Below are 24,573 nucleotides of genomic sequence, written 5' to 3' on the forward strand. Positions count from 1 at the left end.
CACTTCCGGGACCCGGGGCACTCTGGGATAGCGGAGGACTGACCTCTGGTTGCCCGGAGGAGGCGTTCCTGTCACCTCTCGGGAGCCTTCCCCGGCAGCCCTGCGCCTTCCTGCCCTTAGCTCTCCTTAAGATGCTTGGGGCCCTCGTTACCTCGCCGAAGGCGCGCCCCCCACGGACGGCCCTGGCGTTGGGGAGGGCCTGACTGCCCCCCAGGGCCCCCTAGCGAGGGTAAGCCCGGCACCGTCGCCACCGGCAGACAGCAACCTCACGGGCCGCGACGCCGGCGATCCTTCAGCCACCAGGGCCCCCTTGGTCAGTGGCAGTAGGTGTCCCCCTGCCATCGGGGGAGGAATGACCCCAGCGGGTAAGTGGCGATGTTGCCAAGGACGATACGTAGGATGAGACAGCGTCCGGTTGACTAGAGTTAAGTTCCCCGTGTGCCAAGCTCGAGGCAGTTTTCTGGGGGTGTCTGCAGCTTCCTCCTGGGGAGGCGGGCGGGGGGGGGAGGAGCCCGATCAGGCAGCGCCCCGAAGCTGGGGAAACGTGTCCCTTCTGTGACGCGACTGTCCGCAGCCCCACGCCACTACTGCTAAGCTGTGTGATCCTGAGCAAATCGCTCCATCTGCTTGTAACCCTGCAAGCACGTGGCGAGGTTAGATGTGGAAAGTACTGTGCAATTGTAAGCTAGTCATACAGGTAATATCAGGGTGTACAGCCCTACCATCACGAAATAACAAGAGGCCAGATAACCCTGTGGAACCACTTTTCCTCTAGACACGGAAAACAGTGCGAGAATTGCAGTCAAAGGCAGGTTGTACCGGTGAAACCTTGGGAAACGCCACGATGGAAGAGTCCCTGGTCCCACCGAGCTTGCTTTCTTTTTTTCTCATTTTATCAAAATGTAGTAAAGAAAAAAATGGAAGCAACAAAATTTCTAACAATAAAGGATTAAAAATATGACTCAGCTATACGATAGAGTATTATTAATTCATAACGTCGTGGTTGAAAATTAATGACGTGGGAAACTGTGCATAAACTCTTTCAGAAAGCAAAATGTGTATTTCAGAAAGCAGACGTGTGCAGCATGGTCCCAGTTTATATGTGTGTGCATTTTGTGCCTATAAAAACGACAGCAAGGAATATTTACTTTTCTGCGGGTGGTGGAATGTACCTTCTTTGTGTATCTTCCCAAAATGTCTGCAATGAGCCTGTAGTACTTTCATAAGCAGAAATATAAATGCCTTTTTTTTAAAAAAAAACAAAAAAAAGAAAAGGTAATTACATCCACCTGTCTTGGATTGTTTCATATTTTACATTAAGAAATAGTTTTCATACAGCACAGTCCACGCATTTAGTGTATAATGCTGTGAGTTTTGAGAGCTGTGTCTACCACTCAAGTCCTAGGACAGCTCGATCATCCCCTCGTCACCCCCACATTCTCTCATGCCCCACTCCAGCCCCTGGCAAACACGGACCTGATTTCTGTCCCCATAGTCTGACTTTGCAAGAATGTCATGTAAGTGAAATCATACACTATGTGCCACATTTTGAGTCTGGCTTTCTTCACGTAGCATAATGTACTTGTGTTTCATCCATATCGTTGCATGTATCATTAGTTCATTTCTTCTTGATGAGTGACATTCCACTCTAGAGATATACCACCATTTGTTTATCCATTCTTTGGTTGGAGAATATTTGGATTGTTTCCAGCTTTGACTGATGGTAAATAAAGCTGCTATGTGCAGGTTTCTGTGTGAATATGTTTTCATTTCACTTGGGTAAATACCTGGACGTTGGATTGCTGGGTTGTGTGTTAAGTCTGTATTTAACTTTGTAAGAAAACTGGTAAACGTTTTCCAAAGTGGCTATATCATTTTTTGCATTGCTACCAGCAAAGTACGAGAGTTCTGGTTGCTCATAGAGCTTATGTTTAATGTTGATAATAGTAACTAACATTTCTTAGCCCTTACTGTGTGCCAGGCACCATGCTAAGCATGCACTGTCTCTTTTAATATGTATGGCAATTCTGAGATTGGTCGTTATCATCATCCCCATTTAACAGATAAGAAAATGGAGATGTAGTTCAAAACAAAACAAAAAACTTGCCCGAGGTCCCATAGATAACTTCCTGTCATTCATTCACTCATTCAATAAATTCAGTAAATTTATGTTCCATGTTCCTGCTGATCCTGCTGGTGACAGGCACTAAGGGCTGGGAATTTAGCAATCAACAAAACCAACCAAGTGACACACACACACACACACACACACACACACACACACACACACAAATCCAATTAAAAAATGGACAGAGGACCTGAATAGACATTTCTCCAAAGAGGACATTCCATTTTCTTTGCATCCTTGCCAATAGACATATGAAAAGATGCTCAACATCACTAATCTTCAGAGAAATGCAAATTAAAATCACAATGAGATATCACCTCACATCTGTCAGGATGGCTATCATCATCAATAAATCAACAAATAAGTGTTGGCAAGGATGCAGAGAAAAGGGAACCCTCGTGCATCATTGGTGGGATTGCAAATTGGTGCAGCCACTATGGAAAACAGTATGGAGGTTCCTCAAAAAATGAAAAATAGAACTACTTTATGACCCAGCAGTTCTACTTCTGGGTATTGATCTGAAGAAATCCAAAACACTCATTCGAAAAGATATATGCACCCTTATGTTCACTGAAGCTCTATTTACAATAGCCAAGATATGGAAGCAATCTAAGTGCCCATCAATAGACGATTTAGTAAAGAAACTGTGGTACATGTATACAATGAGTGTTACTCTGCCATAAAAAAGAATGAAATCTTACCACATGTGACAACATGGATGGACCTAGAGGGTATTATGTTAAGTGAAATAAATCAAACAGAGAAAGAAAAATACCATATGATCTCATTTATATGTGGAATCTTAAAGAACAAAATTAACAAAATAAAAACAGACTCATTGATACAGAAAACTTACTGATTGTTGCCAGAGGGGAGCTGGGTGAAAAAGGTGAAGGGGTTAAGAAATACAAATTGGTAGTTACAAAATAGTCATGGGGATGTAAAGTACAGCATATGGAATATAGTCAATAATATAATAACTATGTACAATACCAGATGGGTACCAGACTAATTGGGAGGACCACTGCATAAATTATATAAATGTCTAACCACTATGCTGTATAACTGAAACTAATATAAAATAATATTGAATGTCAACTGTAAGTGAAAAAATAAAAAATAGACCAAGTGCCTGTCTCCATGGAACTATTTCAGTGTCTGAAAAGACTATTCATGCAAGTAAACACAATTGTGATAGTCCTTATGAACGACAAGTAAAGCATATGCTGAGAGACTATTAGGGACAGTGTTCTGACTGGATTTGGGTGTCAGGAAAGGCTTCTCTGAGGAAGTGATTTTTAAGCTGAAGTAAAGGGTGGGGGGTGCGAATAAGGAATGACAGATGAAAGGAATGGTGTGTCCAAAAGCCACGAAGATGGAAGAAACTGGCCAGGGTAATGGGACTTTGAAAGGCAAGGGAGGAGGCTGGAGAAATAAGCAGTGCCAGGTGGTGGAGCTCTCCAAAGTCACGTGAAAGAATGGAAAGCCTTTGAAGGACTGTGGCGGAGGTGTGACATAACCGGGTTTACCATGCCTGTCATCAGCCCTAGTCCCCTCATTTTTGGTTTTTCTACTTCTGAGACGCCCACTTTGTTGTGGAGAGTCACGAAACCAGGGTGACTGTCTCCAGTACAGATTCATGCTGTCCAATTGCCACTGATTGTCCTTTCATACACCCACCGGTCAACTCTCAGTGGCATTTCCCGTGACCCCAAACCTTTTGCTACTCAGAAACTCCCAACTCCATCATTTCCTGTCTCCCCTTTTGCAGAGAAGATACTAATAATGAATATACGTTACACAGTACAAAAAGTGTAGGAAGATAAAAGAGCAGAGGTAAAGGTGGACACTATGTTTAAAAACACTGCGTTAAGATACATAATAACAGGCTAGCCTGATTTGTTTATGATAAGCAGAAGAGGGAAATACTTTTAATGGAAGGAGGAAGCCTGGAAAGACAGATTACACACTTTGAAGATACATATAATGGAAATTTACAGATATGAGAAACTCGGGTATGAAAATAGGAGCATGAGAGATTCTCACAAACGAGCCAGGCTTTTTATTTTTAAACAATTTCCTGTTATGCTGTGGGATAGGGTGCAGCTGATGTTCAAGTATCACAGAAAACATACTTTCTACATTGAAATTTCACCAAATGAGGCATAAACTCAATCTCTAACATCTAAAACCCCCCACAAACCTTGGAGACCCTATCCTGAATAAGCAATGGGAAAAGGATGGATTGGAAAAGAAGTACTACAGCAGGCTATCGGGGAATTGTGGGGGTGCGTTTCTGAGGTCAGCATCAGAGTAAAATGGGAAAAACCCAAGCACCCCCACATGAGGAATTTTCATAACATTTGTCTTTGTGCAAAAAAACCCATAAGTATACAGGATGGAAGTATTGAGTAGTGTTAAAACAGCCTTTGTTAATGAAATCCAGTGAGACCTGTAAATTTCATGTGGCCTCCGTCCATTTGGTGTTTCCTTCTAGGTTAAAAGGGATCTCCAATATCCTGTTACATTTGCTACTGATTTCATTGTTGTTGTTTTTTTGTTTAAAGTTTATTGGGGTGACAATGGTTAGTAAAGTTACGTAGTGGTTTCATTGTTTCTGAAGTAGTTGTACTATACATTGTGCAAAGTATGTTATAAGATCAAGACTTCTCTATTCCATTTAAGCTTCCCTCCCTGTAATGACCTTCTCCTAAACAGCTGGGCTTTTGGTGAAACTTCTTGTAAAACATTGCAGATATCCGAATTACTTGATCCTTACCCACTAAATGCCAGTAGCATAGCCCCTTCTCCCAACATTGTGATAACCAAAAATACCCTCAACAAAGTTCCACATGGCCCCTTGGACTCATAAGCACAACCACACTCAGAGTTCTGGTTGCTCATAGAGCTTATGTTTAATGTTGATAATAGTAACTAACATTTCTTAGCCTTTGCTGTATGCCAGGCACCATGCTAAGCATGCACTGTCTCTTTTAATATGTATGGCAATCCTGAGATTGGTCGTTACCATCATCCCCATTTAACAAATGAGAAAATGGAGATGTAGTTCAAAACAAAACAAAAAACTTGCCCGAGGTCCCATAGATAACTTCCTGCCATTCATTCACTCATTCAATAAATTCAGTAAATTTGTGTTCCATGTTCCTGCTGGTCCTGCTGGTGACAGGCACTAGGCTAAAGGCTGGGAATTTAGCAATCAACAAAACCGACCAAGTGCCACACACAAAAAACCAACAATCCAATCAAAAAATGGACACAGGACCTGAATAGACATTTCTCCAAAGAGGACATATTGATGGCCCAGAGACATATGAAAAGATGCTCAACTTTACTAATCTTCAGAGAAAGCTCCCATTAGATCTTGCTGTCACTACAGGTGGCGAAAGCTCTCAGGCCACAGTGTAGTGGAAGAACATAGTTTAATTTCCACATGAAATCGTGTTCAACTTGTTTTCTTGTTGAAATCGTGTTTCAACATGCTCCTTTATAGACTGTTTTTAGCATGTGGCTTTTTATGATGACAGGTTCTTGTGCTTCATTCCTGAATTTTCTGAATATCCTGGACCCCAGCATTTGTCCCTGAGTGACATCATTCTGAATGTTTCCATATCCTGGACAGTCAGTTTTGCTTTGATTGGTACTCTGGTTCTCTGTGCATGCCCCGTCTTGCTAAACAGATCATAATCTCCAGCCAGCTTCAGTAGCTCCCCTGTTCCCACGGTCGTCGCTCACGCATTCAGTCCTGCGTATATGCTGAATCCAGATGCTTTTTAAATTAGACCCCTTCCCCACCGGCAGCACTGGGTTATAGTCAGTAATTCCTTCACTTACTCAACAAAGTGATCATTCTATAGGGCAAAAGAACAACTCCTTTTGAACATGTCTTACACACTGCAACAAATACAACAACACTCTATAAACTTCACATTACCTAGCTAGTACAATCATTACAATGTAGCTACCATTAATTCATGGTAACTAACACCCTCAGTACTCCACACCACCAGTCTCACATCCAGTCCTGTTTTCTTGTTTCTTTGACCCCACTTCTTCCTGCTGAGTTCTGTTGCATTCCCTGAGCTGGATCTTCAGCTGCTCCTCTTCTCCTGGTCAACAGCAGTAGTTCTTAATCTTTTGTGAGTCTGGAGCCCTTGGAGGAAATCAAGAAAAATGCACATTTTGCATGCAAATTTAAGGCGGGGTGAGGGGGGATTCCACTGAGTATTAAACTTTTTTTAAGCCCACGCCTCCTTCTGCTAAACATAAAAATCTGGGGAACAAGCCCTCCCTCACTCAATATTCTGGTAAGAGGTATAAGCCTCATCCCTCCAATCTTACAATCACTGATACACAGCTGATAGCCATCTTCCACCAGCCAAGAATTTTTTGCCGAGCTAAAATTTTTTAGGTCCACATCAGAAAACCAGTAAAAAGTTTTATTTCCTAAATATAACATTGTTCAGATTCTGACTGCATCCTCCACTCAGTCCCCCAGTGAGACTCGTTGCTTTGAGAGCCCACTCTCACAGCCATCAGTAGGCTCCACATTTTTTATATCCACACTTAGGTTTCTCTGCTTAGTGTCAAGCACATATTGTCAGTTGCCTGTGAAAATTTTCACTCTGCTTATTCTCAATTTCTTTTTCTTCGCCCTCACTGTCCTTGCCTGGGCACATTTATCCATTGGGTTTAGAACATAGCATTCTATTGGCAAATGTAATCCACGATGCTAAATGATAGTGAATGGTTTTAGGGAGTAATACAATACAGTGCATTTGCGTAGTCCTCCATGCGCACAGCTTAAATGTTTCCATATACTCGTATATCATTTCTTACTCTTTCCTATAGTCCTTGAGGTGGGTAGGACAGTATGGTGAGGAGCCAAGGTCACACAGCTAAGTACTGACATGCTAGACTGACACCAAGTTCTGTTATGTTGTAGTTCAGCACTTTTGCTCTTCTGCCTCTCTAACCTGAGCTAGGTCCTGTTACAGCAGGGAAAAATCTTGGACAAATCAAAACCATTGCTTTCCAAGAGCTTATGGGACACTTTGACATTTAATAAAAAATGATGATCCCAAAAGCATGTTACACGTATGTCATGTTTTAAGAAATATTACCTTCCATGTATTTTTCAAGGAAGCGTGCTTTTCTTCATCAGATTTCAAAATACTCACATGCATACTGAACAATGCTCCACAGAAAGTTAAGCTGGTTGAACAGTTAGAGTCATTAGTACTTTCTAGGTGCTTGTTCTGATTTTCCTTTCATATATATATATATATATATATATATATATATATACATATATATATATATATATAATGAACTGTTTTTATTGGAAAAACTCATACAACACAGGGAAATGTAAGTTACTCTTAATTCACCTCACCCCATATACACACAAAACCAACACACACTTATATACACACTTCTCTCCCCAGAGGAAACATTGTTAGCAATTTGGTGTTTTTCTTTCCAAACCTTTCCTTGCATGATTATATAACAATATATGTACCATTCACACCTTTTTAAAATCCTAAGTTACATCTCACTACTTATTATTCCACGACTTGTTATTTTTCCTTTTAGTATGTTGTGGGGATCTTTCTCTGTACTTAGGTCTGTCTCTCCTTTTAATGTCTATCTAGTATTCCATAGTTTGACCATACTGTAAACTATTTTATGCCTTTATTATTAGATATTTAGATTGATCATAATTTTTTGCTATTACAAACAATGCTTTATCCTTATGCATATTTAAGCTTCTTCCAGTATTGAAAAAAGTGTCCATATCCTTGTATCTTTATGTATACTGATATACTGATATATTTGCTTACAAAGCTTTTATTGGCCTTTTGTATTTCTTCTGTGTATTTCCAGTTTATATCATCTGAATAATTCTTTTGGGTCATTTGTGTTTCTTCATAATTTGTAGGATCTCTTTAACTATTCTGGATATTAACCCTTGCTCTGCTATATACTACAAATATTTTTTTCTAAACTGTTACCTGCCTTTTGTTAATAGTGCCTTTTGATGGACAGTTTGTTTGTTTTTTAATGTACACAGACGTGTCCGTCCTTTTTTATATGACATCTGGGTTTTATGCTTTGTTTGGGAAAGCTTTCTCTCGCCTGTGAATTTTTAAAATATTTTTCAAAATTTTCTTCTAATACATTTACTGTGTTGCTTTTCATGTTTCATCTTTGATATATCTGGAATTTATGTTTGGGGTGTGGCAGGATATTGTATCAGTTTCCTATGGCTGCCATAACAAATAACCACAGGGTGGGTGCCGTATGACAACAGAAATTTATTTTCTCACAGTTCTGGAGGTTGGAAGTCTGACATCAAGGTGACAAGCAGGGTTGATCCCCTTTTGGAGACACTGCGGGAAAAACACTTCCATGCCTCTCCCCTACCTCTGGCAGCTGCCAGCGGTCCTCAGCATTCCTTGGCTTGTAAATGCACCGTTCCAGTCTCTCACTCCGTCTTCACGTTGTCTTCTCTGTACCTGTGTCCTTCCTTTTCTGTCTCCTATGAGGATACTCTCATTGGATTTAGGGCCTCCCCTAAACCAGTATGGTCTCATCTCAGTCCTTACTGTAATTACATCTGCAAAGCCCTCATTTCCAAATAAGGTCACATTCTGAGGAATTGAGTGGACTTGAATGGGGGGGTCACTAGTCAACTAATTTAATTTTTTCCAACAGAATATTAATGGTTTCTGTGGCTTCTTTACCCAGTCCTTCCTTTCCTCGCAAGTACGATGTGCTTGCCCCAAATTAGCTTCAGTTGGTCTGGTTCAGGACTCTATTCTGTTCCCCTGATCAGTTCATTTCTTCTACACTGTTTCAATTATAATAATTTGTAGGATGTTTTGATATATTGTACATTTCTCCCCTTCCCTCAGTGTTCTTCTTTCAAAGACTTCTTGGTCATCCTTTGACATGATCTCTAATTCACATACGCTTTAGAAAGAGTTAATATTGAGTCCATTAAAAACATGTTGGGATTTTGATTAGGATTATATTGAATTTCTAGATCAATTGGGGGGAAATTGATATGTTTACAATATTGAATCTTTCCTTTAGGGCTGTGCTCTCCATTTAGGCTTTTATGTTTTTCAGTGAAGGTTTGTAGCTTTCTTCATGTAGGTCTTGCATATTTCTTGTTGGATCTAAAACTAGGAGTTTTACAAATTAGAAAAAACACATTGTAAATTGTCCTTTTCTTCTTACACCTTCCAACTGATTATAGAAAAGTCATTTATTTTTGTATGTTGATCTTGTATCCAGCTACCTTACCTCAATTATTTTAGTTCATCTTATATGTTTTTATAAATTACCATATTGTTTGAAAACAGTGATAGTTATTGCTCTTCCTTTCCAATGTTAAAATCTGTGAAGGTTTATGTATGTGTCGTTATATTGGCTAGGACCCCAATAGTGGAGGGTCAAACAGCAGCAGATCGAGTGAACGTGGTACTTACAGTCTAGATCAAAGAAAACATATAAAGACAAACCAGTCAAGCCACAGATACTGCATGAGAACTTATAACACAAGGAAGAAGCAACGTGGCAGAATCTTGAGTAGCGAGTGCTCCCTGTCCTTCTTTATCTTACATTAATATTATTTAACACCTTCTAAATCCTTCTAAGATCGAGGCTTGGCAGCTCCATCCTGTTAGCTGGCAACGTGGGAAGTTGCTCTGCCTGGAGGGAAAATGTATTTCAGCCTGGCTCATAACTCCACGTTCATTCAGTCTTTAGACTGACCACTAATAGTTTATGAGGTCTGTCACAGATAAGTGGTGACAGCCAACTGCCACATAAGCATGTGCCAGTATGCTTGAGGCTGAGGTTCCTGTTGTTATATATAATGAAAATTCCTTCCCAAATAAGACTTTAAAAAAACCACACTTTTATTTATTTAAGTGTGTTTTTCCAGGACCCATCCGATCTAAGTCAAGTAATTGTTTTAATCTAGTTTTGGAGGGCGCAGCTCACACTGGCCCATGAGGGGATCGAACCGGCAACCTTGTTAAGAGCACCACGCTCTAACCAACTGAGCTAACCGGCCGCCCCCGAAGAAACACTTTTAAGACCTTGTAACTGATCAGCTTTCTCTGCATTGTTTTTAGTTTCTGGCCATTTAGGTTTTCACCAACAATCTTGTTGAGAAGCAATGAACTCTTGGGGTTGAAATTGGGAGTGCATGGTAAAAGATACTACAGACTTAGCTTCACAAAGAATGGCTTTTCCTTCACTCCTTTAACATGTATCAAGCGCCTACATAATTGTAGTCTAGTAAATAGGTTAATAGAGCTCAGCCTGTAAAAAGGAAAAACCTAGATATTTACATAGGAGCTTGGATTTCTATAGATAGTATGAGGCCCACTTTAAAGACAGAACCTGAGTGAAAATAGGGATGGGAATCTTACTATTTTTAAGGTTAAAGTTACCAAAACAAATGTACCCTTCCCCAGTTAAAAATTCTTTTCAAAACCGTTGATAACCCACTTTGAAAGATAATCTATAATAATTCAAATATCAAATTACTTGATATTAAAAATGAGATTTCTGAGAATTTAATAACATTGAAAATGCTATAAGTGAAATATTAATATTCAAAAATAATTTAATTTAAAGCATAATATCAATCAAATACATAATAAATGCATATTAAGAGGACTGGGAAGAATTCTGCCAAAATGCTAATATCTGAGCGTAGTATCTCTCAGTGATGGCATCAGTTGTGATTATTAATTTCTAATGTGGGCATGTTTTACTTTTTAACATATTAGTTTTATGATCAGAAAACTAAAAAATAAGTCATCTGAATTACGTAAAGCAAAAAAAATAATAAACAAACACCAACCATTTTATGAAATGACTTACGAGACATAAAGACACTGAAAATTATTGACCTGATAATTCAGGACGGCAGCTGAATTTGTTCACAGCCATTTGCTGGTGCTAACTCATTTCAAAGGTAATTTCCCGCATGGTTCAATGTCCTTGAATATACTTTTAAAAGTGAGTTTACAACTCACACTACTTTTTAGTTCTGTGCGACTTTTGGCAAACAACCAGTTTTGCATCGAAAGTGCTTTAAAAACTATAAAACAATGCACAAAGACAGGAATTACATAATCAGTTCTTTGTGTGAATTAGGGTTTTTTATTGACAGGGAGCGTTATCATTGTGTACAGGAGCAAAGAGTTCCCTGTGGTGTGCAGCTGTGCCCACTGTTTGTAGAAGCCACGTGCTGGGGTGTGACTGTGCTTCTCACAGTTTGCCTTTGCAGACAGTCCAGAATGAAACTGAGGAAGTTGCACTCTGGAAGCTAAGACCAGGCCCAGGACATCTTCAATCCCATGGATGTTTATTGCGAAGTTGAATAGCGAGTAACTGTGCTGCAGAGACACCAAGAGAAAGACAAACAGTCCCTTGTCTGTGCCCAGCACATAGTATACATATATTTTGAAAATATCTCATCTTCACAATAAGGTAGGTAGAGGCACCCCCCCATTTGACAGGGAGGGTAAGTAGTTTTCCCCATGTCACACAGCTTATGTGTAGGAGAGTCAGGACTAGAACTCTGGTCCTCTGATGCTGACCCCAGGGCGGGATGCCATGGCTGCCTTCTGGACCAACAGCAGGCCCTATGTGCCCATCAGAGGCATGCAGTCTAAAAGGGACATGCACATACAGATATCAGTGCCAGGCCAGACGGAGAAGGCGTTTTATGGAGTGCAAAGTGCAGGAGAACAAAAGAGGAAGGCCATTAATTTCCTCCTGGCCACATTCTCAGTTGTAAGAACAAGTTGCCTCCTTCTTTGTGCCATGTTTCTCGTAACATGGCTTTTGTTGATGCTCGCCTAAAGGGAACGATCCATACAAGCCTGTCACTTTCTATTTGTATGACTCATTTTACGTTTATGTCTTACATTCCGTTTCCTCTTGCTCACTTGTTGTGAATTCCAGTCTCTAGATCTGTATCTCTATGTCCATTTTCCTGTGTCTACAGGTGTATCTTGGCCTTTTCTCTCGTAACTGTATCTATTTGTCTTTTCCAATGGATCTTCTTCTTGTGCTATGTCTTTCTCTCCATGTCTCTTCCCATCACTTCATTTCTCCTGTTGTCCTCCTTCCTGCTCTGGCTCTGCTTCAAAGGTCCCTAACGCAGAAATGAAGTGCAGATCTAAACAAAATAATGTTTATTTCATAAGTTATTTTTTTCTCTATGATTTTTTAAGTAGATGAGTAGACGGAGACCTCCAAGTTCTCTTTCAGTTCTGGAGCTCAATGTTTCATGTGTGGATCTCAATCGTTTTTCCAACTAAATCATTTTTCCTAAAAAATGTAGATGCATATTTTTGGGTAAAAAGAAAGTGCCCTTGATCAAAGATAGCAGCCCACATATCACATATCATGATATTCATTGAGCATTTTAAAAGTCAACGTGGTATTTTTAATTTAAGGCTGAAAAACCAGGGAGCAGACATAGGGGAGAGTCCTGCATCTTATACCCTACTGGTTTCCAGATTGAGACTAAAGTAAGGAGAGAGATGGGGACCAAAAAACAGGGTCATATACCTCAGAGGCAGAAGAAACCACTGAGAAATCCCATCACAGCCCTTCAAAACTGGGAGCTTTATAAATTCTCGTTCAAGGGGTGAGACTCTGATTTGGTAAATGAGTCTTATCTTAATATCTGGTCATAAAAACTTTACTCTTGAAACCCACACAAGAAGTGTAATTTAAAACTCCTTAAATCCCAACCCTACAACAGGAAGTTTTGGAAATCACCCTGGAACATGAATCGGGAGCCCCTGGTTTTAACTTGAGACTGGCCAGTTCATAGGGTGGCAAGTCAGTTTATCATCCTACAGTTAAATTTCTTCATCTGTAAAATGAAAATAATATTTTCACCTACCTCACGGGATTACTTTGAGAACCCATTGAGACAATATATGTGAAAATGCTTTGAAAGATTATAAAGTTATGTGTATATAAAATGGTGTTAATAACAGCAGCATCAGAGCTCATAAAATCCACCCCACACATTTATATTTGTGAGTAAACAATTAGGAACAGTGGTTATTAATCAGAAACTACATTGTGAAAGAGTTACTCTCTGCTTCTCAAGTTTGAAGGTGGTATAGTCATTAAGCACCCGGACCTTGAAGGCAGAAAGTACTGAGTTCAAACCCCAACTCTGCCACCAGCAACATGACTTTGGGCAATATATTAATTGCTCTGAGTCTCATTTTGTGCGCGCGCGCACACACACACACACACACACACGGTGAGGGTAATAGATTTTTTGTGAGGACCCAATGAGATATTGCAGGCAAAATGTTTGATATAGAGCCTGGCACATAGTAAGTACTCAATAAACATTAGCTTAAAAAGTATCAAACATTCCTTGAGCACTTGCAATGTGCCAGGCCTAACTCGGGAAACAAAATGAAAAGACATGGTCCCATTTCAAAGAGCTAACGGTTTGGTGGGGAAATGTACATACAAATAAAAAACATGCTCACTACTCAAATGCAAAGATAGGTTTGACAATGAACTTATAAATCTGCTTGGAGAGACAGGTAAATGGAAACCTTCTTGGACGAGGAAGCATTTGACTCAAGACTTTTGAAGGATGAGTAGAAGTTTGGGTTTAAAAGGCTTGGTGCTTTTTATTTGGCTTTATCATTTACCCACAGGGGTTTGGTCCCTTGAAAAGTCAAGGTTCATGTTTATGCTTGTTGGCTTTCTGGTGATTCAACCTAAACATTCTGGTGACTTCATGAGCATGGTGTAGGAAACCGATTTTACTTGCCATTTTCTGTATATGAAACATCTGTTGTTTTGTTTTCATTTCATAGACTCCTTAAGAGCTGTAAAAGCAACTTCTTGTGCAGGGTATAGATTGGTTCCCGCCCCGTAAAAGTGTTAGCCTCCTTGGTTCACGTTGCTGAATCCATTAAGGAGAGAAGGCAGGGAGGACTTGTAACCACTTGTCTCTCTCTGGAAAATCTGGAGCTCAAGGGGACCGGGATAAATGTGTAGGGAATAAAAAGTGGAATGGACAAGGATTTATTCTTCCGGAGAGAATGGAAAGTTTACAGATAGCTGTCCATTGTCTACATGCAAATGTGAAAATACAGAAAGCTTTGTATTGGCCAGATATCTTGCTACCAAACTGAAGTGTCTTTCTCGTTTCACCAAGTATGTTAGCAGTGAATTTGGGAGGTAGAGATGTTGCCCAAAGTGGAAGAAATTTCAGACTTTTCTTTAGGTTTTCTGCTTCCTAAATATTGGCTAACTCCCTCATCTTAACAACATATAGAAGATGTTAAAAGCTATGTTTATATTTGCTTCTACACCGGTAACTGCCATGGTAGAGAAATTTAAGTGGCATCTAACAGAGATCATGTTACTTTATAAAAGTCATATAATGTTAAGAATTTAGACCTGGACGAGCCTTGAGAAGCTTGTAATTCCGCCTCTTCATTTCACAAATGAGGAAACAGTGGCCCAGAGAGGCTGGGCTGGGCTGTTCCAGACAGAATCTTCCTAAGGGCCTTTTGTCAGCACTTTGCATGATGGTGATTTGAAGAGACTCAGATAGTACTTTTCAAGTGCAACAGGCATAAATGAATTGTATTTCTCCCCACATTTGTTAGCTGAGAAAGATACAGACCAAAGCAAAGTAAAACTTTGGTAAGTCCCAGGAAGGAGACAAACCAGTAATATTGAAGTTACTGTATTGGCCCATATGATTGATGCTGAGTGAAAATGAATTGATTCCAGCCCACTGCAATTTTGGGCACCTGGCCCGGAACTTTTAAATAAGAACCGTTGTCAACAACAACAACAACAAAACAGTCACCAAGATTAGGTAGCACCTTGACCCAAATCCAAGAGGCAGTACCCCAGTACCCCAGAAAGTCCGCAGAGGTGATATTCCACCTGGATATATATAGTTGCTGAGAGAGCAACTGTTGGATTCTGTAGTAGGATTTAATGTTTTTCAGAGCAATCCCCTTAGGAGAAATTGCAGCGGTTGGCAGGACAAAAGCCATCTTTGGCCTGCAGAAAGACCATTTCCTTCAGACTCCTATTTGGAAGCAAGAGTGATGGTAGATAAGCCAGGCCACAGATAAGCAGATAGCCACAAGCTCACCAGCCCTTTCCTTCATTGCCACCCCCCGCCCCCCAAAGCGATGCCCACTGCACCATTCGCGCCAGGCCATGTCCCAGCCTGGAGGGTTCCCCCCGCCCTAATGGTAGGGAGTCTCGATTGAGTGCGTTTTCCTACCTGGCTTTTTCAGGGGGCCCTCCCCACACCGCCTCTCCTCCGGGGCTGGGCAGGAGAGGAGGGCTGCGGCAGGTGCGGGCACTTCATCTGCCAGGCTGGTCCCGGAGGGGGGGGGGGGGCGTCCGCCGTGACGGAACAGAAGCCCCGAGAGCCTCGGCCCTTCCCGCCACGGCGTCGGCCCGGGCGGCGGTTCGGGAGGCGGCGGTGACCGGCTCGCCGCTTGTCGCGGGCGCAGAGCCGGCGCACTCGGAACCCACTGGGCCGCGCACGCCGCGGCCGCGGGCCCGGGCAGCAGCTCGCCCCCGCGGACAGCCCACGCGCGGACCGGGATACCCCGGGAAACCTCAGGGCCCAGGGGCGGGGGCGGCGAGACCCCGCCCCGGCCGGACCGCCAGCGCCTATCGCTGCCGCCGGCCTGGTCACGCGGGGAGTGGCGCTGCGGGCGCCAGGCCAGGCCGGCGGCTGCCAGAGTCGCGGCGGGCCGGGCCGGGCCGGGCCGGGCGGGGGTGGAGGGTGGAGGGTAGAAATAGGGGCGGGCGGGCCGCGCCAGTCTCCGAGCCGCGCGGAGCCGACCCGAGCCTCGCCGAGGGCGCCCCGCGAGCGCCGAGCCCTGAGCACCCATGCTGCTGACGCTGGCCTGGGGCTCACTCTTCTTCCCGGGGCTCTTCGTGCTCTCCACCTGGTGGCTGCGCCGCGCGCGGCCCGAATGGACCTACCACGATTGCGTGATGGTCAGCACCAGGTAGGCGGCGAGGCCGGCGCCCCCCCCCCGGGCTGCACGGCGTCCGCCCCCCCCGGGCTGCACGGCGCCCGCCCCCCCCCGGGCTGCACGGCGCCCGCCCCCCCCGGGCTGCACGGCGCCCCCCCCCCCGGGCTGCACGGCGCCCGCCCCCCCCCCCCCCGGGCTGCACGGCGCCCGCCCCTGCTCGGGGTGAGGGCGGGGGGGCGGCAGGAAGCGCGGGGGCTGCCTCCCGGGCTCCGTGCGCGCTGCGCTGCGGGGAGAGGGGAGCGGGGCGGAGGGCTGCCCACGCTGACAGGGACGCGCGGGGGCCTGCTACCCACGTCGGCCGGCGGCCCCGCCGATTTCCTCCCGGCGCGGGCAGGGAAAAAGCCAGGTGGAAGAGTTTTGGCTTTATGCTGTCGACGGGGCTGGATTGAGCGCGCACCTCCCCACTCTCCTCCCTTTTTTTTCCTTTTCTGCCGCACATTAGGGTGGTTTCTTCAGCGCAGGCTGTGTTGGCCACCGGATCAGGGATCGTCATCATCCGCGCCTGTAGAAACGTGGTCTCCGACAGGTAACATCCAATGCCAGGTGAAAGCAGCACACGTGTCAGCGCTGAACTTTTTCGAAGTTTGCACATTTCAGTCACTCCCAGGCACTAGTTCTTTCTCAGCACATGCTGTGGGAAAACTTGGGCACCATAAGTAGTTCCCGCCTCCTCTCCTTACCTTTTTCAGCATGGCCACCTTAGGACAAAGTAAGCTGAAGAATTGCTAGAGAATGACAGAGTCTAAACCTGATTTCAGGTGACATGTGAGAGGACAGCGTGGCCCATTGATCCAAGTTCTTTAGGAGAGATACATCTGAAAACTATTCAGAAGTGAGAGGGTGGCTCTTGGTTCTTTTAAGTGATGTCACCGGGGTCCTGCTTTAGAGCATTCATCAGCCAATACATGTGCAGTGTGGTGACTGAAGCCCTTCTGTGGAGAGGTACGACTCCACCACCCCTGGCCTTACAAATGCTCTTGTTTTTCCTCTGGATTTGCTAAAGGCGGTGAAGAGGTTTCTGGGGCTTTCAGAAAACTGACTTGTATGTGTGTTAAGAGCTCAGTCCAAAGGCGGCAGACAGGTCAGAAAACCTGTATCTAGTGAAACAAATCATAAAGACCAGGTGGTCTGCTCTGTGTAGTATTTAGACCTGGGTAGTGATGGTGTTTTGTTTTTGAAGCCGGTTTTTTTTTTTTTCCCACCTGTCTTCTGAGAACCACTCTCACTTTCTGCCAGTTAAGTTCCAGGGTGGTAGTCAAATGTACAGGGAGAGCGGGTCCTGATCCTTTTGTCATGTTGATTCTGCCAAGTGTCCCTCTTTCTACCTGTTGAGACTGGAATGGGAGAGGAGCCTGAGTGGGACATCTGGCTCACACTTAGTGCCTGGATCTTACTTGGGATTAAGCCTGCCATCATGATTTTTGTGCTTTTCTTCTTACACCTCTTTTTTAGACAGAACCAGTTCTTGGTGATGAATTGTAAATGCTGACAGAAGGCAGGTCAAAGGACTTGCATCACATGCACCAAAGGCTAATAGCATTTGGTCGGGTTCAGCTTTCATATTAATTGAGCATTTTGTGATCATGAGGCGAACCCCCTCACTGCTCCCACCCAGTTTGTCAGACTGACCTTGAAACCAGCCTCTTGTGCGAAGATTGAGACCAATGATGCCTCCGCAGCTGTATCTTGGGCTGACAGGAGCGCACGCAACAAGGTGACCACTACACATTTCAGAAAGAGACATTTACACACTATTAGCTTTCAGTTCTAGGGCGCCACTATTGTGTGTTTTCTCTTCAGAAGCGGTGTGTTTTAGTCGCTTGAGCATGGTAGCAAACTTGCGTTTGGTTTTCAAGTCCTTCCTTTGTGTATCTTTATGCCTAGATTCTCTGCTTGCAAAATGGAGACAGACACATTTCTGTGCCCTCCACCTGTGCGTGGATACACAGGGATGCTCTCTCAGCGCCTAGATCATCTAAAAAAAAAGAAAAGGCCTTTTAGGACTCCTATACTATACACCCAAATATTGTTCTACTCTATGCCTTTTCATTTAGACTATCGTGTAGACATAGGCGCGGGTATCCATACATCCCCCAAATTATATGCAGAATGTTGGTGTAGGGCAAGGATTTCATCAAATTCTTAAAGAGGTCCACGTCCCTAGAAGGGCTGAGTCACAGCTCTAGGCAATTTTCTCAATTTAAGCACTTATTTGGATAGTACACGTTTGGACTATATTTGGATAGTACTTTTTACATTTAAAAGGGCTTCCACACTTTCAGTTTTTTAATCTTCATAACAACTGTCAAGGAAGTAAGACAAGGATTATTATCTTCATTTTATATATATAAAAAAGCTGTTTCAGGCTAGTGGTAGTTAAGGTTATAATCCAAATCTCTTGTTAATAAATCTTCAGAGAATTCTACCCAACAGCCACAATTTCAGATCTTACTGAATTAGTACTGTGGGCAAAATATTAAGACCTTACTTAGGCTCCACTCAAGGGATGAGGCCAGTTATATTCCAGCTCAGCTTTTCGTAGCTCTTCATAGTTATTTGACTTGGAATTGCTTCCAGAAAGCAATGGAGACCATAGATGGGCAGCAGAATAAATATTGTATCTTTTTGCCTAAATGGAACTTGTCTCATCAGTTCCCTGGCATGTATATTATACTTGCCATTCCTTACTTGTTTGCCTATTTCATTGTTTATTCATTCTTGAAGTTAAGCTGTGGTAAGTGTGGCGGCATCACTCAGGAACAGAAACTTGAATGGCACCTTCTGTGGTGTATATTCCCAATGTTGCAGTTCACAGACTGGCTTCTTAGGAACTCACCCGAGACAAAGTTACGAATACAGATTTGAGGGCTGTAGGCATACCATTTAGTCTTGGCAGCGGTGGGGATTGGGGTGGGGCCCTTAACAAGCTCTGCAGGTGATTAATGTTCCCTAGTTTGAGAAACTTAAAACAAAATTGTTTCTTCTCCTAACACATGGGTGCTCAATAAAACTTGGCTGACTTAGTGAATCTAATCTTCCCAGCATAGTACATGATTTCAACTTAGGTGTTTGCTTTTTTCTTTTTCCCACATCAATTTTCTGTAGAATTATGATTTATCATTTGGGAACAAAATTGTAGAAATTACAGCGACTTTCCTTCTAATCTGCTCTAGGACAGTAATAAACTATCATTTTGATTCAGCAAATATTGATTCAACTCTTTTAGGCAAATAAATCGGAATACTCTTTTGTCCCAGCTTCTCTTCTGGTATCTGGCTGCTGTAAGGTAGCCCCTGAGCTCTGGGCTCATTTCCAGACATATTTTTCTTAATGAGTGGAACTGGGATTTGCTATAGAACTGTAAAGAAAAAGGCCAGGGTTACTTGCCAGAAACTCCCCAGAGTGGGGTTACAAGCAGATGCAAGAGGAAACTCCCAACTCTTGAGCAATGAGTGGAGTTAAACTGGAAATATTGGATTGGGATTCGGGACACCTTCCAAACCAGTTTCTTGGTGGGGCTGTTGAATCACTGGTAGCGATATCTATATCAAAGTCAGCTTATGTCACGAAACGCCAGAAAATCCATTACAGGTGAGTAGCTAAATCAGTCAAATAGGGACAACCAGTCACTTAAAACACATGCTGCTGAGCGCATTCCTGCTTTCTGCCTTTTGACACTCATGACTTTGCTCGGTGATTTAGAAAGTTGTTCACTGTCCTTGTTCATCAATTTCAGCATCTTCATTGTAAAGCATTTGGAGTCAAAACAGCTGATTAATGCAAAGCTGAAGGGAATGTGTTTGAGAAGAGGCTGGCTTTGAGCCTTTGTGATCGATGCCCATAATTACTTCATGGACCACTCATATGCTTTCTTTCAGACACTGGCTTGCTCGAGAATATGTCTGGTTTTTGATTCCGTACATGGTCTATGACACCTACGCCATGTACCTCTGTGAATGGTACCGAACCAGAGAACAGGACCGCAGACACACCCTCACCATTTTTCGAAACTTCCTAAGTAAAAACCGCCTCATGATCACACACCATGTGGTCATTCTGTTGGTCCTTGTGCCAGTTACGCAGGTATGGCTTCCCAGGACATAGCCACCAGCAGCCTTAGTCACTCGTTTCTCCTGATGAACTGGGTGTCCTGACCATTACTTAGAGTCAGGATTGCCCCCCTTTTCCTTCTTTCCTACCGCACTGACTTTCCTCGTGCCAGCTGCTTCCTCAGTGAAATCCCCCGGGAAAATTATATAGAAAAATTCAATCTGAAATGTTTGTGATTCTCCTCGCCAGCTATCCCCCAGCCCCTTGTGATTCCCTAGCCTTTGCCAAAGGTTCTGCCTTTAATTCATATAAAAACAAAGCACAATACAAATTATTTTGAAAAAAAGGAGAGCTCAAACAGTGCCAGAGTACTGTATGCATTATTTTCATATCACAAAAATACAGACTCTCAAAGTAAAGTCTCTTAATTTCTCCCTAGATCCATTTTCCCCATAAAAACCCTACCCAATAAGAGAGATGGGGATGCAGAAAGAAAACGAGTAATTTCTGAGTGCCTACCAGGTGACAGGTGCTTGATTTAAAAGATCATAGCTCCTAATAATTGGAAATGATTAAAAATACTAATTAGAAATTGTTCACCCTAAACCATAGATGAAGAGACATGGGCTTTCAGAGTTTATGAATCTCACGCAGTAGCACTAGGTGACGAGAGCTGGTATTCTATGTTATGATGCTTCCTAGCGAAGATGAAAGGAACAGTAGAATGCATGACATTCTTGAAGAAGTCTCCCTAACATCTAGCACAGGACCTGGCACGTATTTTGTTGAACTGAACTGGCTAAGTGCCCTTGGCATGACTAAGTTAGATACCCAAAAGTAGGCTGCAGAGTTCCTTCCAGCTGACATTGAAATTCAAAGCTTAGTGTGTGATGCAATCAGCCGATCTGAAGTTGCCTCTGGACCCTAAGGATTTGACCATCAAAGTGCCACTGCTGCGGAAGCAGCAGAGTATTAACTGGGTCTCCACCTGCCCATTTAGCATTTCCCTTTCCCTTCCTGGTCTCTCATGGTTACCCTTTTCAACAGCCCTAGTTAGAATTTCCCTTCAGTGGTTCCTTAAATTCCATGTCTTATTCCCCCTTTTCCTCTTTTCCTCTGCAGAGGCTTAGGGGAGAGCTGGGGGACTTCTTTGTTGGCTGCATCTTCACGGCAGAACTGAGTACTCCATTTGTGTCACTGGGCAGAGTTCTGATTCAGGCATGTATGAATGAAATGGCAGAAATAGTGCAGAGGGCATGGACTCTGCTTTTCCTTGGTAGGTTGTGGGGTCTGGAGAAATCCCTTAGTGCCAGGAAGTGGGATAGGAGACCCTTGAACACTTTAAAAGTCTGTCGGTCTTCTGAGCCAAAGGGGATGAAATTGTACGTTTGATTCACATTTGATACAGTTCTTTATATATATATATTTTCCCTGGCCACAGATTTTCTCTCATCCACTGTTCCTGTGCTCCTGTCAGCTGGGTGGCTTAGGTCAAATGCGACATCACTACTGGAAAACTTACGAGGCTATATGCATATATAAATACGGCAGTGCTCAATCACCTCCTCCAAGCGTGGCCTTGACTGCTGTGGGACGTGGGCTAGTCATTGCCTGAAGGTCCAACCTCTTGGTGACCCTTCCCTCTTCTTTTGCAGCTGAAGCAGCAACACACCCTTCTCTACAAGGTGAACGGAATCCTCACGCTGACCACTTTCCTTTCCTGTCGGATCCTCCTTTTCCCCTTCATGTACTGGTCCTACGGCCACCACCAGAGACTAAGCCTGTTCCAAGTGCCGTTCAGGATCCCTTTATACTGCAACATGGCCAATGCCTTCCTCATCGCTCCCCAGATCTACTGGTTCTCTCTGCTGTGCAAGAAGGCAGCCCGGCTCTTTGACACTCCCCCAGCTGGAAAGGATGGATAATCGCTCCCAGGAGTCAGGCAGTGAGGGCACCTCCTGCCTCCTCACACACCTGCCTCCTCCACTCAGTATTCCATGGACCAAATAGTGCCTTGGGCGGCCTCAGCCTTTTGGGTATTGATAAGCAGATGGGTTTGAGTTTCTCTAAAGAATATTCCTATTACCTCCCTCTTTTAACCTTTGCAAAAGCACTTTTTTCTTAGTAACAACTATTGGATCCTGTCAGACCTCCATGGGCAGCAAGGTGGTTTTAAATGCAAGCCCAAGGATCTTTCCTTGGGTCTTAAGGGCTCTGGGAGGAAGGAGCTTGGGCTGCAGAGCTCGGGGGACCAGGATGTTAAGTGTCTGGGCACTCACCTGGCCCTAATGTTGGTGGCTACCCACCTTTCCAACCACTCAGGGCAGTATCCACACATACCGGGCCAGCAGAGGCAAGTGACGACATAGTTCTTAAAATAATTTCTGATGATGTTGGCCTGGGAAAATCGTGTGGGTAAGTAGTTTTCTATTGTTTACTAGATAACCCATTGGTTTTTTGCCTCACCCTTTCATCCAGGTGCCAACATTGAATTCTCATGTCTACTGATTTCTGATCAGAAGTCTCATTGGTGATGGGGGGGAGGGCCAGGAGGCAGGGATGGGAACCTGAAGCACTTGAGTAGTTAGGGAGGCCGACAGGTCAGCACCTTTGCAGGCTGACCTGGTAAGACCAGCGTCAAACTTGTGAGCTTGTTCAAATACTATCCCCTTTCTAGGATGTTCCCTCAAGCCCAGCTTTCCCTACCCATATCCATATGCACAGGATGCTCTTATGAAGAACGATAGGGGTAAAGTGAAATGATGGCTACCAAGCTATTTTTTGGGTTACCCACTCTTTGACACTGTCCTTTTCACATGAAGTGGAAATGGACTTGTATATTCCAAACCATGAGAAGTCTCATCTAGACTGCCTCCTGGTTAGCCAGAGCTTGTGGTCCCAAGTCTGTTCCTATGTGAGTGTACCCCCACTGAGCCACAGAAGGCTAGAGAGAAAGAGGGTAAGGCAGCCCCGACCAAAATCTGTCCTGTGGACCGACTCCTTCACTACCATTTGCAAATGGGGTCCTGTGGTGCCAACACTAATCATTCTTTATCAGCTAGGATGGGTCTTAGAAACTGTGCTACCATGAAGTTGTTTTACAATTGGTAGTGGAAAACTAGATTTTTCAAAGTGCCTTTTAATTCATTGTTGCCCACGAACTTTTAAAGTACTGAATATGTAACAGTGTCTCAAATTTTGACTATTTGTCTTTAATGGGTGTCATTGAAAAAATGCAAAATGCTGTCATGTTTTTTTTACTGTTTTACTATCAGTATATCTTTATAAATCACCCCTGTGGTGATTAAATTGCACTAATATTTCCCTACTCTCATTTGTGAACCACATTAATACCGACTTCCTGTAAGACCCATTCCGTAAACTGATTTGACTGGCTGCTGAGTGCTAGTTTCTCGTGTGTGTTCAAAGCCATGTAACTGGCAGAGGTGGGGTGTTGGGGGGAGCCTCTCAGCCACCAAGAGGGCCTACCTCATACTTTAACATGTTTCTGTGACTCATGGTTCCCAGAATACACTGCAGGGTCCTAGTGTTCGAGCATAGTAGTCATGTAACTTTTGGCCCTTTCTTCTTTTCCTAAGTGAATTCCAGTTAGGAAGTAGGAGGGTGAAACCCAACTGCGGGCCACAGGGCCAGGCCACTTTAGGTTGGGGAGGGAACCAGAATAATGCCCCATTTTGAGTGAGGGCATGGATATGAAGGTGGTGATGGAGTATATCCTTTTCCACTTCCTTGCCTCCCAAATTAAGTACCTCACCAACCAGTTCTCATAGTTCTGTAATACGGCCTCGACACCTTAAATTGACATTTCTGTGCTTCTGCAGACACCGTTCCCTGCTCCCATCCTTTAAAACCATGATCTACTTCAGGCAGAAGATAATTACACTCATCCTTTAAACACATCTCTGCTGTGTTTACTAGACCTAGTTTTAATACAGCCCCTTCTGGGTCCATTGAATGGATAGAGATAAGGCTGTATGGCAGAAGTCCTTAATTCAGAAGCCACCCATTTTTCTTCAGGTCATTAATCTACTCCCAACACTAAATTTGCTTGGTCCAACCTCTCCTTTTACAGTGGCGCAGGGCTTTTGGGCACACAAATCACATGGCCAATTGGTGGCAGAACAGAGTTCTTTTCCTAATAGTTGCCCTTTCCAAGAGATCACGAAATGACTCTTAAAGAGAGTTTCAGTGCAAAAGAACACACGTACCTTATTTTTCCATTTGGGTGGTTTCACCTTTGGACTCAACCAAATTTTAGGG

General features: G+C 43.4%; 1 protein-coding gene and 1 long non-coding RNA gene across 7 annotated transcripts; one reads left to right on the top strand and one right to left on the bottom strand.

Annotated features, from left to right (window-relative positions):
• The first annotated feature begins 8 nt into the window (after nucleotides 1-8).
• Nucleotides 9-23,686, top strand: TLCD3A (TLC domain containing 3A). 6 transcript variants are annotated; one of them, XM_081029796.1, is made up of 5 exons: nucleotides 48-365; nucleotides 16,685-16,768; nucleotides 20,121-20,325; nucleotides 21,415-21,510; nucleotides 21,948-23,686. In XM_081029796.1, the coding sequence occupies exons 3-5, from the start codon at nucleotides 20,164-20,166 to the stop codon at nucleotides 22,215-22,217; spliced, it is 528 nt and encodes a 175-aa protein (XP_080885922.1). In that variant the 5' UTR covers nucleotides 48-365; nucleotides 16,685-16,768; nucleotides 20,121-20,163; the 3' UTR covers nucleotides 22,218-23,686. The 6 variants fall into 6 exon arrangements, with proteins under 6 accessions (XP_080885923.1, XP_080885922.1, XP_080885925.1 ...); XM_081029799.1 differs by having other exon boundaries at nucleotides 56-365; nucleotides 16,685-16,785; XM_081029795.1 differs by lacking the exon at nucleotides 48-365 and adding an exon at nucleotides 15,947-16,215.
• LOC308489128 lies at nucleotides 5,019-15,826 on the bottom strand. Its single transcript, XR_013992047.1, has 2 exons — nucleotides 15,474-15,826; nucleotides 5,019-6,299 (listed from the first exon to the last, which is right to left on the bottom strand). It is a non-coding gene; the product is annotated as an uncharacterized lncRNA (long non-coding RNA).
• Nucleotides 23,687-24,573: the final 887 nt, after the last annotated feature.

This window comes from Rhinolophus hipposideros (assembly GCF_964194185.1).
Source record: "Rhinolophus hipposideros genome assembly, chromosome: 20".
NCBI lineage: Eukaryota > Metazoa > Chordata > Mammalia > Chiroptera > Rhinolophidae > Rhinolophus > Rhinolophus hipposideros.

Bases quoted from the DNA above. Each gene is read 5' to 3' on its own strand.
- TLCD3A (XM_081029794.1), top strand. From the start codon at position 16,094: ATGCTGCTGACGCTGGCCTGGGGCTCACTCTTCTTCCCGGGGCTCTTC. The intron at 16,769-20,120 runs GTAACATCCAAT...GCTTTCTTTCAG, and splicing joins AGAAACGTGGTCTCCGACAG to ACACTGGCTTGCTCGAGAAT. The intron at 20,326-21,414 runs GTATGGCTTCCC...TTTCCTCTGCAG, and splicing joins TCCTTGTGCCAGTTACGCAG to AGGCTTAGGGGAGAGCTGGG.